This window comes from Convolutriloba macropyga, chromosome 8 (assembly GCF_964194025.1).
Source record: "Convolutriloba macropyga chromosome 8, txConMacr16.3, whole genome shotgun sequence".
NCBI lineage: Eukaryota > Metazoa > Xenacoelomorpha > Acoela > Convolutidae > Convolutriloba > Convolutriloba macropyga.
In genome coordinates this window covers 48,282,757-48,298,547 of record NC_134475.1, presented here as the reverse complement: position 1 = coordinate 48,298,547, position 15,791 = coordinate 48,282,757, and the positions used below count along the sequence as shown (strand labels likewise).

At 34.3% G+C, this 15,791-nt stretch overlaps 1 protein-coding gene across 6 annotated transcripts in view; it reads left to right on the top strand.

Moving 5' to 3' along the window:
- Positions 1–15,791, top strand: part of LOC142344777 (uncharacterized) — a 123,118-nt gene that overhangs the window by 79,221 nt on the left and 28,106 nt on the right. For all 6 annotated transcript variants that reach the window (XR_012759280.1, XM_075396707.1, XM_075396706.1 and 3 more), the window contains exons 5-8: positions 1,595–1,801; positions 9,144–10,900; positions 13,107–13,305; positions 13,706–13,879. Coding sequence is in view for 5 of the 6 variants with exons in the window: in XM_075396707.1 (XP_075252822.1) it covers positions 1,595–1,801; positions 9,144–10,900; positions 13,107–13,305; positions 13,706–13,879 (2,337 nt within the window). In the remaining variant the exon portion in view is untranslated. The remainder of the gene's footprint in view (positions 1–1,594; positions 1,802–9,143; positions 10,901–13,106; positions 13,306–13,705; positions 13,880–15,791) is intronic.

Below are 15,791 nucleotides of genomic sequence, written 5' to 3'. Positions count from 1 at the left end.
GTCTTCTACCTCAGATGAAAAATTTTGTTCTGTTTGTAATTTCGCTGTCAATAAAAACTTTTGTTTGACAACGAATTAAGATCATTATAAGAATAAAATCATTATAAGAATAAGATCGGTTCGTAGAAGCAAAGGTATAAAAAGTAAGCATACGAAAAGCTCAACCAGTGAAAATGGCTTCTGAACGTAAACATGCGCGAAAAATCCAAACATGAAAAATATTCATTAAAATTATTTTGAACATTTCTTCATCCTTTGTTTGGTTAACAGTCCGTTTTACTTTTCCATGCAACCTGCTATCCAACATTTGACAACTTACATTTCCACCAAAAACAAAAGACGGTCAAAAATATCAAACCTTATATGGACAATGACAAGATGAGAAATTCAAAGAACAGAAACAGAGAGATTTTTTCCGGAAAAAGTGGTTATATACAAAATTGAATAATTTGTAAAAATTTTATTGGAAATCTCATAAAGGTTGTAGGTAACCCACTACTTTGTTTCTTAATTTAATGGAACGAAGTTTGACTATGTTGTTTTAACGTGCGCTTAAATTTTGTCTGCCGTCTTAAAGTAGCAATGAGAAACTGATTGTGCTGAATTTTTAAAAATTTCAGACAAAACAGACACTCTCATTGATTTATATTGTGAGATTTTAACCCATTTGCAAATAGAGCAATACTACATTGAAAAATACCTTGATCATAATAATTTTTTAAGGCGGAAGTTGGGATGCCAGTTCTCTCCAAAGAGATTAAACGTGTTACTTTGGCTTAGAAAAGAAAGCGCAAGAGATCTTTCCATTTCCTTCATTTACTTTCGCCACCTGGCAATAGCTGTAACCTTTGGTAACAATCGAAGAATAATGTCAGAAAATTAAAAGCTTTGATATATTCTCAGAGCACCGATAACTAAAATTTGTATCTATCGTATATGCTTTGCGCGACTAGTTTTCTGTTGATTCCTTGACAAAACTCAACTCAATATATGTCCAAATAGGCTTAAAAAACATTTGAATAAACAAAAATTGATACATTTTTGCAAAAATCTGAGATAATGCTAAAAAGCCTCAATGCTGAAACTGATTATAGATAATAGTTAATTATCACATTAATTTCCAGAGTGGGGTTTATTTGAATACTGAGAAAATTAACATATCAAAAGTTGAGAAATTATTTAACCAGAATTAAAATTGCTTAAAATGGATCGAATCGGTGTAAGATTTGCAGCAAACATCTTATGCAGAAAACAGGAAAATTAAAGACTGAAGTGCTATTTCACCGTTAACATGCTGTTTTCCTCAATGCTGAAATGTAAACTTGACAGTAGCTTTGGAGTATAGTTTTTCGACCCCGAAAACGGATCAATTAGCTTAAAATTGGCTGTTTTTGTGCCAATTTATCATAATGTTGTCTAACTAAGCGTTAGTTTAGTCCTTAGTGATAAAATAGGATTGTACTCAAGGGTTCGACAACCATTGAGTATCAATTTAAAAAGGGCTCAGGTGATAGGTCATGTTCATAATATGCAAATAGTTGACTTATTCTATATTCCGGGTCCTATATTTTTTGAAAACATTTTTTGTCTTCAGGTGACCAGGAAGATGTGATAAACTCTGAGTACGGCGAAGATGGCTTCACGTTTGACGAAGGTCACCTGCATCTCACGCCAGTTGGCGACCATCACCATGACGAGGACAGGCCCATCACATTTTCTCCCCAGTCCCAGACATCTCAGGAAGACGATGAAGATCCGTACTGTGTCCTAAAAGAGGGATCAAAGCGGCCGAGCAATGAATGTGAGTGGAAAAGTTTTAGGTTGTTACGAATGTGGCTGTCGTATGGTCTAGTCGCACGCAATTTTTTTTTGGAGAGTAAATAACGTTTATTAGATTTGCTAATAAATATCAATTTATCGGTTTGAAAAAAAATATTTGGCCTGCTTAAACCACATTGTGGATTTCAGATAATTAAATTCTTATGCGCTTCCATTTTTTCGGTTTTGATCGTTTTGCGGCTTCGTTTCCATGCAAAACTTTTTGAGAGAATTTTTTGCGTACATTAGCTGCAAACAGCCTATTCACATTGCTGTTATTGTTCTCATTACACTATTTTTTAAATCACAATGCTCATCAGAGTGGCGGTTTTCATTTTTCATGCTATTGTGCTGTCAATAGATGCGCGGCATCCTCATGTGTGATACTCTTTAGTCGTAATTTTGAGCATCCATTTTTTTGTTTCTTTCCATTATAAATAACATGTCTCGCCCTCTAAATGACCTAAACTCTCTTAACGGTAGGGTCATTTCGGATACTATATGTGAATTTAAAGCCAATAGATTAGGTTTTTTGAATAAAAGTTGTTACCAAACGGCTTCTCAAATTACGCGAAGCAATTTTTTGTTAATTTTTTTTAGCTTTTAGCTTAGTAGCCGCTTTTACCAGATAGGAATTTTGCGATGATTCGACCAGGCTTTAATACTTATTAAAGCATGATAATACGTGACTTGCATTGCGAATACAAATTGTGATTTGAAAAAAAAATGTTTCACATTTAACTTTTCGGACGGTTTTACTTGAGGATGTAACTTGCTTACAGATTTTAAATGAAATCCCGGATAGGACGCCTTTTACGGACATTGTGTTTAATGTAACCTTTTTGTTAGCTTCTGTTTCGCCACTCTTATCTGCAATCTGTTATTTTATTAATAGCCGCGAAGCGATAGCGGCTATTATTGGGGATATTGTGGTTTTCTACAGTTCAAAGAATTTGAATTGCATTGGGGCGCTGTCTTTGTTTTTAAGATCTGTTCCAACATTTTCATGATCTTTGAAGTCAAATTGGAGTAGTTATTTTGGTCACGTCGAAACTGGAAGTGGAGCGAAAAAACGAGTGGTTTTGCGGCGTGATTTTTTTGCTCTAAATTTAAAGCAGAGTGAGAAAACGGTGCTTGAACAAAAAATTGCTTTCTCGCTAGTGGTTTTTTTGTTCACATGCGGCAATTTTACTTTGATTTTTTACCGTTTTTTTTCAATTTTTGGATCGGATTTGTTTCTAAATGGTTTTCCCAATCCATTCATAGTCCGTGCTAGGTCTGGTTTTCTGTTTAGTCAATGAAAATTGACTAAACAGAAAACCAGACTTCTTGGAATTTATTTTTCAATGACTTCAGTTGCTTCTACTGCTTTTCAGTTAAACTTTGTGTACGTGACGTCATTTCTGCTTTTAGGTCAATTGAGTGACTTACCTCACTCAAAAAAATGACTTCTGAACTCACTTATGGAACTTTAAATTTTATGAACCTTTACTAGTTAATAGTGTGCATCTAAGTAGTGCCAAACGTATATGCCCTAATACTTGATTATTAGTCTTGAGTTTTTGATTTCGAATATCAGTTTTCAAAAAGCTCTTTTAGGGCTTTTTTCTTATAGACCGTATGTGTCATAAAATTGACAGTCCGAATATAACCAAAAAAAAGTCTAGTGGTCCATTAAAGGACTGCTGGTCGATCTGTCTATCTTATTCCTTTAGTTGTTTCAATTCTTGGAAGGCCACAAGCGTTTATCGCGGTATTTTCCGGCAATCTGCCGGATATGTTTAAAGCTCAATAGATACTCCAGCAGTTATTGCTCCATCAATTATTGTTGTTTTTCTAAAATGGGTACATATATAGGCCAGCATTTTTCCGTCAAGTTGGCAATTATTTTGCTCATTGTAGACGAAAGAAAATATATCTTTTTGTAGAACTTAGAAGATACATTTGATTTTTCTGGCAGGTAAAAAACGAAAGAAAATTCTCGAAAATCCATCTGTATTGGGGTAGATTGAGAGTAGAGTTCTTGGCTCTTTATTTTATTTTATTTAAAAGATTTTTTTCAATTATACAAAGTGGTAAACCCGAACACTCCATTTAAATTTTACAGTAGAGAAGAATTCAGAACACAAATTAAATTGAAGTAAACTACATTTGTTTGCTTTTTCTCTTCTCTCTCTCTCTCTCTCTCTCTCTCTCTCTCTCTTGGGTTCTTTCTCTTCACCTTAATAGTTATTATTTGAAATTTGGTTTTTGTACCGCATTGAATTATACAAATTGATAGTTAAAGAACTGAATTAAATATATCTTTATAGCAGAGAAGAATTGAAGTGCAAAAAGGCCAATTTTAAAAAAGTATAGTAGTACTAAAAAGAGAGAAAGAACCCGAAGAAACAGAAAAAAATTTAAAAATTGTATTTTTATTATTTTTCAATTCTTCTCTATCTTAGTGTTTTGATACAATATTCGGTGTTAGTTCTTAAACTACCAATTTGTTTAATTCAATGAAGTACGAATTACAACATTATTGTCTCGATGAATTCAAAAGGCACACCCAATTGGACCAAACTACATTTCTTGCTTTTCTCTTTTTTTGACTTTCTTCGTAGTACTTATTCTTTCTGTTCACTTTTTTGTACTTCAATAGCTCTGATATAACCAAAATAGAAGTAAATTCGCTTAAATTTGGGAAACCAGAAGGATAAAACGGAAGAATTTTTTGTGAACACTTGAAAGCCTTTATTATTTTCCTTTTTTTGTTCAACATGCCTTCTAATAGCTTATCAAATTCGAGCCGTCAAAAACCATACACCAGAATTTCAAAAGCGAAATACCTGATATCCAAAAACAAAAACCAATTTTTCCTGAGAACGCTAAAAAAATTAAATTTTTCTAAAATGATATATTTCATTTTTGTAGGTTTTTCTAAATTCCTGCACAATTTGAGAATAGGTGATTTTTGACTTTGAAATAGGAAACAGTGGAACGTACTTGAACATAATTATGTTTTGTTTATTTTATTTGAGGTAAGGATAAACAAAGTTCTTTTAAAAGAAGTAGAATGAAGCGTCAATTTTTCAAATTTCTTTGAATACTTACGCTAAACTAAACGACCCAATTTTCCTATGTAATTTTTCAACCTCATCATAAATTGATTTTCCTGATACTTAAAATGACATTCATCTTTGTGCTCTCCACGGGGATCCAAATGGTTATCAATTTGATTTAATAGAAAGTGTACAGCTAAGGTCATTTTCAAATAAAGGGAACAATAAATCCAATCTGTGTTTAATAAAATAGAAAATGTTTCTATTTTTCTGTAAAAAACTAGAAGTTTGACCTTAAATACTTTTTTTAATGTTCAACAAGAGAAAAGTGTGACTGATTTGAACACATATGACCTGGCAGCAATATCATCGTTTTGTCTTCTCAAATTTTTACGGACAAATTTCATTAATTCCACTTGACCCCTAAGTTGCCTTTTGTAGCATAAGGAATTACCAGCATGCCTCAAATTTCTAGGTAGAAATGCTGAGACATTGAACATAAGTTTCTTCTTGAGTTTTGTAAATATTTTTTTCCTGAAAATCAAGTGAAATTTATCTTTGAAACGCAATGATTTTGGGGTTTCCTTGAGATCGTACACAATGATCAATTTTTACGATTTTTAAAATGAATATTTCAAAAAAAACTTCTTTCCAAAAAGACAATAATTTGACATAATCTCTAACTCTAATTTTTGGTCATATTTTCCTTACAACTTGGGGTAGGTGCGAATTCATTTTCAATAGTAAAGATCCGCACTGGATTCTTGGATTAAAAAAAAACTTTTAGACAAAATAGAAAAATCGAGAATTTACCATGAAAATTTTTCCCAGTTTTATTTGTTTGCATGTTTAAGTGACAAGTATTTTGCGTCAGAGTTGGTCCTCTGCCGAACTGCTTTATTTGTTTTTCAGCTAAAAAGTTTTATGTTGTAATGAGTTCGATTTTTTTCAGCACTATTAAAACTTTTTGTAATTGATTTTTCTTAATTAGCATCATTTATCTGGGAAAAGCTGTTTTGTGCATCTTGTTTAAGTTAATTGTAGATTAGCAATTTTCAGCCTAGAGTACATTAACGAAAATGGGACTTAAACTTTCATAAATAGTTTTTCCTCTAATCATTGTCTCAGAACTTGAAATTTTGCGGCTGATTATTCTTTCTGAATATCATTTCGAGCTTAAAAACGTTTTTATACTGTGTGCATACGGTTTACATGTTTTAACGGTATATAAAATGGTTTCAGCTGAAGATGGTTTTGAAGGGTTCAGCCGACTTTTTCCGTATTAAAAAAGGTTTTACTCAAAATTTTTCAGTTGATACTATGTCCTCAAAATTGTTTTTGATAATTGAAAGATTTTTCTTCTCTTGAGATAGAAAATCTTTCCCTTAATTTGAGACGCACGACGGATCATTCTGGGCTTTGCGGGCCGTCTTGTTTTTTACGTGCTCCTTTTTGTTTGGTTAACTGTCGTTCACCTTATTTATTTGACACACATTTTTCACAATAGACTTTGACTTAATTCACTCACTGCTTCAATCTAGTGAAGGTCGGAATTTGTTCAGCAAACTTTGATCAAGCCTCTGATGGTCAAATTAACGAATCCAAGGGAATCTTGATAAATTTGTAAGGCCCGGTCATTATTTCAAATTGCATTCGGTTATTGGAGGTAATTAAAGCAAGTGACAATTGACATAATTAATAGCAGCCATCAGCATCTCAACGGCTATTATTTATTCACTCTGCCTTTAAATTCGCTTTACCTTTTGATTAACTTTTTTCGTTTTAAATGAGTCACGATTTCACGTTTGACTCACCTCACTGTTCCAAGTGAATGGATTTTAAATTCTTTCACTCATTAAATTACGCAATGTAGTGAATTTTGTCAATGCCATAGTAGCAAAAGCAGACGAAACTGGAAGAACCGATAATGGTCATTAAGTCCTAGTGCATTTGGTTATCAAATTTCATTAAATGCGATTGCTAGCTGATATCGGTATTAAGCTTAATAGCTTTCAGTTTAGAAGCTAAATTGAGTATAGTTTTAGAATCTAACTGAAACTGCATACCGATTTAGAACATTTTTCGAAACTTAGGACAAAATTTGTCAGTTTCTATCTCTTCTTTTTAATAGCCGCACAGCAATAGCTGGGGCTATTACTGGCCTTCTCTTGGTTTTTTTTCGTGGTCGCGATTTTTGTTACGACCATATGACGTCACAGCCACTTCAAATCTGCTTTTTTTCATTCGTTCATGCAATTTCAACTGAAGTGCGTGTGTGACGTCATTTTTCGCTCTTATTGGAGCCAGTTTTTTGTTCATTCGCGTGATCAAATTTTTGGTCACACTTGACTTAGCTCACTCACAAAAATGACTTCCGCACTTTGAAATTGACTTTTATTTACTTCAATTCAAAGAGATAAGGTCAAATGGGTGTGTGTCTCTCTCTAAATGAAGGTTATTAGAGAGCAGCTAATAGAGGCAGCAAGAGATTATACAGATTTTTAATCAAAATACAACATATCAGCCTTCAATGAAAAGACGAATAACATATCAGCCTTCAATGAAAAGACAATGAAAAGACGAAAAGACGTTTCAATCCGGATGTGCGTCAACTGTGGCTTTTTTCTGGCAGCATGCCGGCTATGTTTTGGCCTAAAATTTTGATAGAAGCTTTATTTAGCATAATTTGACCAGAACTGCATGTTATAAGGCTGTTTTTTAATTTGTACTTTTTGAAGCCTAATGGAGAATCTTTTAATAATTTTAATATCTTGTTGCCTGTTTCAAGGGTTGACTTTTTAAATTTTTATGATTAATTAAACTTATCTGTTATCTACACAAAATATCAGAATAGAGTATTTTGTAGCAAGCTTTTTGGCAATTTGGTGGCTGTGAACTTTGAAAACATTTGTTTCATTACTGCTGTTTATGTGGCTTTAGCTGCTTTTGTAAATATTAAATGCAAATTTGGCTCAACTGAAATTTCAAATATTTTTAATGGATTCTTTTGATCTTTTTTTCTAGATGTCATTTTAAAAATTGATGAAGACTGTTTTTGATCGTTGCGTTAATTTCTTGATTGCCTTAGTAGCTGCTTCAAACTGCTTTAAACGAGCTGTTTACCATTGAGCGGTTTTGATAGGCACGCCAAAGTTGGTGTCTCGCAATTTTTAAACTGACATGTTGATGTATCTCGAATAGGTTTTGCTGATTGATCAGCTTTTCCCACTGATTTCGAAGTTTTGCGACTAAATCTAGTGTAATTTGCAGAAAAATAAACAATAGAGAGCTTTTTATCTGTTAGTAAAAGATGCACCTTACCACTTTGCTTCATCTAAAATTGCCGCTCAATTGTGCGCACACGATAAAAACCTGTTGATAGTGGATTCAAGTTGTTTCTGAGTTGTGCTTTTTCTAGAGGAGCGTCAATTTTGCCTACTTTAGGAAGCTTTCTTGGCTGTTAGCTGCTGCCAATCAGAACCGTGAGTTACTCGGGTCCTATTTAATGCATTTTGGTTCTACTTTTAAATGCAATTTCCGTTTGACAATGTTTGACAATTTCCGTTTTGTCTCCATTTAGCTTTTTCATGCCTGAGTTTTTGAAAAGTACTTCTCAGAGTTTTAATGATTTTACTGAGCGTGCTACTTTGTTGGAGTTTGATTAAATCTAGAAGAAACAACACAAATAATATCTTTGAAAGAGGGTATATTATTATCATGAGTTACGTAGCTGCTCATAGATGTATTAAAATGATTGTCAAATTATTTCGAAAAAGATTCTGGCTGTTTTGCGTTAAAACTTGCATTATTTGCCTTTCGCCGGATATATGCTTAAAGTTGGGCAAAACTTCTAATTGTTATGTCAGTTAAAGTTCGAACTCGCTTTGCGAAAGCAGATATACGGGACCCTTTCTGTTTTCTGAACTTGACAACATTTTTTCTTGATCCCTCGAAAGAGCAGTTTACAGATTTGCTCAACTTCGAATGATTTTGATATCGTTTTATGTTGCTTGGCTTGTTTGATTAGAAGAGAATGAATTGTAAGTAAACTTATTAGAATATAAATCAGTTGAAAAGCAATTGAAGCGTTTAAATGTTGGGTGGCTAGCTCAACAGTCGGTCTGTTCAAGTGGATAAATTTTTTATTTTTGTTTTAATAATGGCATATATAAATTTTCGCAATTAGGATGTGATGTGGTTTACATGATGTTTAATGTTTTTGATGATGAAATAGGGAGGTTTGTTTGTTTTAAATTTGTTTACTTCAATTTTATGCTTTAGACCACTCCAACTCAGAGCGATCATCTCCTGAAAATGATTATGGAAACAATCTGCGCAAAGCATCAAGTTCTTCTTCCAACCAATTGATCAGTGACAAGGAGTACGAAATAGTCCAAGATGACGTCTACGTTAATAGCCAACTAAATCTGAACACTTCTGTGAACACTCTAGAACATGAACAAACTACACCAATTTACTTGGAGCCTCAAATAAGTAGTGAACAGTACAGGAAATTGAGTGAAAACTTATCAACGTCTAACTGTCATGGTATGCAAACTAAGCCTGTGTTTGATTCAACAAAGCGTCCCACTTCACAGGAAACTCAGAATTCGATTTTGGGACCAAATTATGAACAAAGTGAACTGAATAGTGAACATGGTATAACTGCGGATATGCATGGGAAAGTAAGTAATATTGACGGAGGAAAGGAACTGTGCTACAATAACGGGAAAAGTAATGGAGGAAAAATAGTGGAGAAGGAAAAAGATGTTGTTTTCCACAATGCAAAACAAGGAACGGCTTTAGATAGCAAACAGTACTCTCAAAATTTTCCTGCTAAAGCTAGTGGCATTAGTAGTATTACCAGCAATAGTGTAGCTTCAAATTTACAAAAAAGTAGTGCATTGTTGTTGAAAAGTGACGCTAGCAATAAAAACTCGGCTCTTAAAGCACCTTTGTCTTACAATAATGCGAAAAGTATTAAAAACCCGTCAAATAAAACCACCGGATACCAATCTTCAAACGTAGCTGTGTCATCATTATCATCAGTTGCAGCGCCAGTGTTAGCAAAAGGAGAAAGCCAACCACCGGCTAATCAGAAATTTGGATATATTTCAAAACCGCAGATTTTAAACAGAGAATTGCCGCCTGTTCCAAAGTTGACACAGAATCAAAGCCCGTCACATTTTGAAGGGGAACCGAAGAGAAGCAAAGTAGATCAGTCCCTAAGGGAAAATAAACCACTATCTGGTCATATCCAAAATCAGCATGAACACAAGGACCTGAACAATGGATTAAATTTGGAACGGAATCCAGATAATTATTACGTGCAATCTGCCAACGAGCCTTACTACTGTACAGCAAACCACCCGGACAAACGATTCAGCGAGTTAGAGTTACCATCTCCGAGTTTAATTTTCGAACCCGAGAAGTCAAGTCACGAAAATTCGAGCAGTGAACGAAAATCAAAGGGTTCCGAAGGAAGGTTGAATAGTAATTATCATCTTTCTGAAGACGAAAAAGTATCATCGACAACAAAAGCTGAAAGTAAAGATTCGTCGCTTGACCTTCAAGATACAGATGATGAGATACTAAGACATGACCCTGCAATTGTGAGGGTTCCCAAGAAGAAATTCAGTTTGCCAACATCGAGTTCAGACGTCAATAACAAATTGATTAGCAGACTACGGGCGCCATCGGCCGCTGGGAGCAATTTACCATTTTTGAGATCGCAATCGGCCACTGCCAATCATAGTACTGAGAAGTTATCAACCAATCAAAGTGAAGTCGCTCTAGTTACAAACCAAAGTGAGGCCGAATTATTGACCAATCAGTGTGCGAGTACAGAATTTGGTGAAAGTATGGTCGTGGGATCATCGCGTGGTGCTCAGAAGCCGACAGTTGCTAACAACCAAAGTGCTCATGGATTGAGGAAAGGTAGTAATGCAGGAAGTGCAGGGCCACCACCTTTACCAGCTCGACATCCAAAACTGGCCAACCAGAGACCTCTGCCTGCTGTGCAGACCAACAGGGATCAAGTTAGTTATATTTATCTGATTTGTTTAACTGTGCAGGTATTTTACATCCGTATCAGCTATTGTACAGCTGTTTGTCTAGATGCCCAGCTCATGCTGCATATTTGCTGAATTGAGTAGTTTTAAGTCTAAAATTTGGAACGAAGAAAGAGTGTGTTCAACTTTGTTCAATGAAGGGCGATGATCATTACTTAACCTGGTTTTGTAAAACTTGTTGAATTTATTAATAGCCGTAAAGCGATAGCTGAGGCTATTATTGGTCTTCTCTTGGTTTTTTTTTACAATTCAAAGAATTTGAATTGTATTGGGGCGCTGTCTTTTTACGACTCGAAGAGGAGTATTGGAGAAGTCCTTTTTTAATCAATTTTATTGGAGTGATTTTTGAAGCGGGAAATGAGACGCGTAAAAAAATTTGGAGGGATTTTGCTGCTGAACAAAAGTGAATAGGGGAGTGAAAAGAGAGTGGTTTTTGTTCATACCGCTGTTTTTGAGAGAGCGAGAAATTGATGTGTGAAAAAATTTTTCTCTAAGCGAGCGAAATTTTTTGTTCACGTGCGGCTTTTAAAAGCAGTTTCTTCGCAACTTTTGATGGCTATGAAGCTTGATTATGCTATTGTATTAGTTTTAGGCTTGTTTTGATAGGAATTGAAGGTTTCAAGTAGTTAATTTGAGTTGAATGCTAATTTTGGTGGGTGGTTTTTGATAAGTTTTGCTGATTTTTAGACGAAATTTAATGATTTTTTGCCTGTTTTGTTTTACTGCTTTAAGTGGGATTTGAGTAGAAGCGTATTACGTAAGGAATTTTCAGATACCAATTGATTAAAGTTCTGTTGGCATAAAACATTTTTTCTTAGGAAAAATGACAGAAAAATTGAGAATTTTTAAACCATTTTTCTTATTTTTTTCGCAGTTTTTCTTTTTTTCAATCTTAGACAAGTTTCTTAGCCTATTAAGACGTGCCCATAATTTTTCGAGTTTTTCATTGCTCTAATTGCAAAAGAACATTATTCGGCTTTATGTTTCCTTGTACTATTTAAAAAAAAACTTAAGTTTTTCTAATTTTTTATGTTCAATTTATTTTTGAATGCCGTTTCTATCTGGCTATGTTTTTTTTACGATCTGTTCACACATTTTCATGATTTTTTAAGTCAAATTGGAGTTATGATTTTGGTTACGCCGAAACAGGAAATGAAGTGGAAAAGCAAGTGGTTTTGCGGCGTGAAATTTGTTCGCTCTAATTTTAAAATTGAGAGAAAACGGTGTTTGAACAAAATTTCGCTTTCTTGCTAGTGATTTTTTGTTCACATGCGGCAATTTCACTTTGATTTTTACTGTTTTTTTCAACATACTGGATCGGATTTTTTCTAAATGGTTTTCCCAATCCATTCATAGTTCATTCTATGCCTAGTTTTTTGTTTTAACCAAATTTTCTTTTCTCGCTAGTGGTTTTTTGTTCACATGCGGGATTTTGGTATTTATTTTTTATTTTTTTGATCGGATTTGTTTAGAAATGGGTTTCCCAATCCACTCATAGCCCCTTTTAGATCTAGTTTTTGTTTGGTCAGTGAAAATTCTTTGAATTGTACGTCAGGACTTGTCCTGCTATGTTTTTTTCGTCGTTAAGACTTGTTACGACCAGATGACGTCACAATCACTTGAAATCTGCTTTTTGTTCACTCTTTCATGCAATTTCAACTGAATTTCGTTTGTGACGTCATTTTCACTCTCAGTTGAGTGAGTTTTTTTGTTCATTTGCGTCGTTAAGTTTTTGTTCACACGTGATTTACCTCACTCTCAAAAATGACTTCCTCACTTTGAAATTGACTTTTGTTTATCTTAATTCAAAGAGATAAGGTCAAGCGAATGTGTGTCACTCTAATTGAAGATTATTTGAGAGCAGCTAATAGAGGTAGCAATAATTTATACAGATTTTTAATCAAAATATAACATCTCAGCTCTTAATGAAAAGAATAAATTTCTTTTTTGGTCTGTCTTTTTAACTTTTTTGAGACTGCAGATCTACGAAGCTATTGCGGCTATTTTCTGGCAATCTGCCTGCTATTTTATTTATTATCCGTTAATTGGTCATCTTGACCTGGTGAGATTTTTAATGAGGTTTTTAGGACTAACGATTATTAACAACTAGTGCTTTAAACTGCGAAGTGAACTACAGAAGTAAACGCTTTTATAAGCCTTTTTGTTGTTTTAGAAGCCCGATACAAACAAGGTAAAGGATGTCAACAACGCACAGTCGGCTAAAATGGAGACAAAAACAAGCAAGCTTGCTCAGCCGAGAGTTCTGTCCTCAACTTCTGCGCACAAAAGTAGCGCAGATAGGCCAGGTTCCGCGGATGCAAAGAAATCGGAACAAACGAAGAAAGCGATGCCCCGAAGTGGGCTTGCTAAAGGTATGTTCTAAATTTGCAATGGTAGTCTGATGGAAAATTTTTGCTACATTTAATTTTGCCTGAAGTTCTCTGTTGCTAATGCTGTAAATTGATATTTGTCAATGGTTGTTTTGGTCTTCCCATCTGGGTTTTACTGTTTGAATATTTGAAACTAAAGATGCTATTCACCTACGATACTGTGATTAATGATGGAGCTTTTATTTGAATGGAAGTAGAATAGCCTGTTCCTACATTTCCAATGTTGCATCGTGAATTTTGACTTCCATTGCAAGTAAAATTTTGCCATGAAAGCTATCAGAATATGTAAAAGTAGGGATCCGAGGAAGGAAACTTGTATGACCTTAAAATAACTTGTCCTCCTCCTTCGCATGTTTTTGATCCTACAGTGCATGTTATTCAGAAGTTGCTCAAAAAGAGAAGATGCCGAGTGGTAAAGGTATCCAATCGCCGGGAGTTGCAATTGGTGCTGCTGATGTCTTGCCAAGTGTCGAGAAGGAAAACTACCTGTCAATATTTGATGTTGATTCCTCCTCCTCAGTCCAATGTGCTCAGAAAAGTCCAAGTCTATCCTCATGTAAGGCCTTTTGTTCCTATCCCGATATATCCATGACAAAGTTGAATTGAGTAAAATATGTGGCTGTGTTGATATAATAACAAGGAGGCTCGGTAATGTGCGTTTGCACATGATGTTCCGACCTCGCCCATCCACCTTTTGATTTAATAGTCTACCAAATGAGGAAGAGAAAGAAAAGGTCCGAAAACTCTCATGTCTTACACCAAATAATTAGAGCTGGATTAGAGAGCCGATGAGACCTGCCATCAATGAGAGTACTGGACGAGATACATCCAAAAACAAAATACTAGCAAACATTAATTAAGACCAAAAACTCGATGAACATATTAAAAAACAGAAAACAAAATGAAGAAGGAATCCGATAAAACCCGATCATAACAAATCAACCTGTACTTCATTAGATTTCCATTGGATAAGATATGAGACCTCTCAATAATGCGACTCGGTGACAGGCCGACAATAAAGAGCAAAAAAGACAAAGTTCCAAAATACAACTTTTTTTTGAAAATAACCAATTTCAAATTGATTGAAACGAAACCACTTCGTATCACCTCGGCTAATTATGAAGGCTAATTTATACGTGAAGCAGTTGAGACTTGTCGTTATCCGTAATATATTGGACGACTGCAGAACTAACAGAGCCAATTGGGCCAACCCATTAGTGTGATAATGTGCAAAGGAAACAGAAAACTCAGAATGAGCGAATATCCCAAAATCAAGCAATTTTTTTAATAGCCGCACAGCGTTAGCTGAGGCTATTATTGTCCTTCTCTTGTTTTTTTTTTATTTCGTCGTCGCTATTTTTGTTACGACCATATGACGTCACAACCACTTCAAATCTGCTTTTTGTTCATTCGTTCATGCTATTTCAACTGAAGTGCGTGCGTGACGTCATTTTTCGCTCTTAGTGGAGCGAGTTTTTTTGTTCATTTGCGTGATTAAATTTTTGGTCACATCTGACTTACCTCACTCACAAAAATAACTTCCTCACTTTGAAATTGACTTTTATTTACTTTAATTCAAAGAGATAAAGTCAAATGGGCGTGTGTCACTCTAAATGAAGGTTATTAGAGAGCAGCTAAAAGAGGCAGCAAAAACTTATACAGTTCTTTAATCAAAATATAACATATCAGCCTTCAATTAAAAGACCGAATTTTTTTGGTCTGTCTCTTTTACTGTTTTTTTTGAGACGGTGGATCTACGAAGCTATTGCGGCTATTTTCTGGCTATCTATCAGCTATGTTATACAAGTGCTTAATACCAAACCCAATAAACCCTTGGTTTAAAATAAAACTATAATTAAGATTTGTTCTTGGTTTACTGGAAAGAAGTTGCGACCTATCGTTACAGAGACCAAGCTATAAAATTGAAAGAAATTATATATATATATATATATATATATATATATATATATGTATATATATATATATATATATATATATATATATATATATATGTGACAAATCAAAAATCAACTGATTGTTTTAATAGAAATATTTTCAGAAGTTCTAACAAACCACAAGCTTTGAACTTTAAACAAAGAGATTAATTTGCAACTGCTCAGGATCCAGTTGTACTTGTTATTATTGAAGCCGAATCAAAGGACGACAAAAAAACAGCAAATTCGTTTAAACTAGAAATTTCACAAACAATTTATTGAAGCCACAGTGTTGAAGCCATTATATCTAGAATACATTAGAAAACCTTTAAAATCATTAAATTGACGAAGTGATTAAATGATGTGCTTTAGTTCTTTTTGATTTTAACTGGGTGTTCTAAATAAAGCGTCTTTGTAAAAAATAAACCACAAATACCGACCAGTATCGAAAACCCACAAAATTCTTTTGAACACATTTCTAAGCTCTATTGACATCTGCCAAAACATAACCAACAGCGGAAATATTGTTTAGAG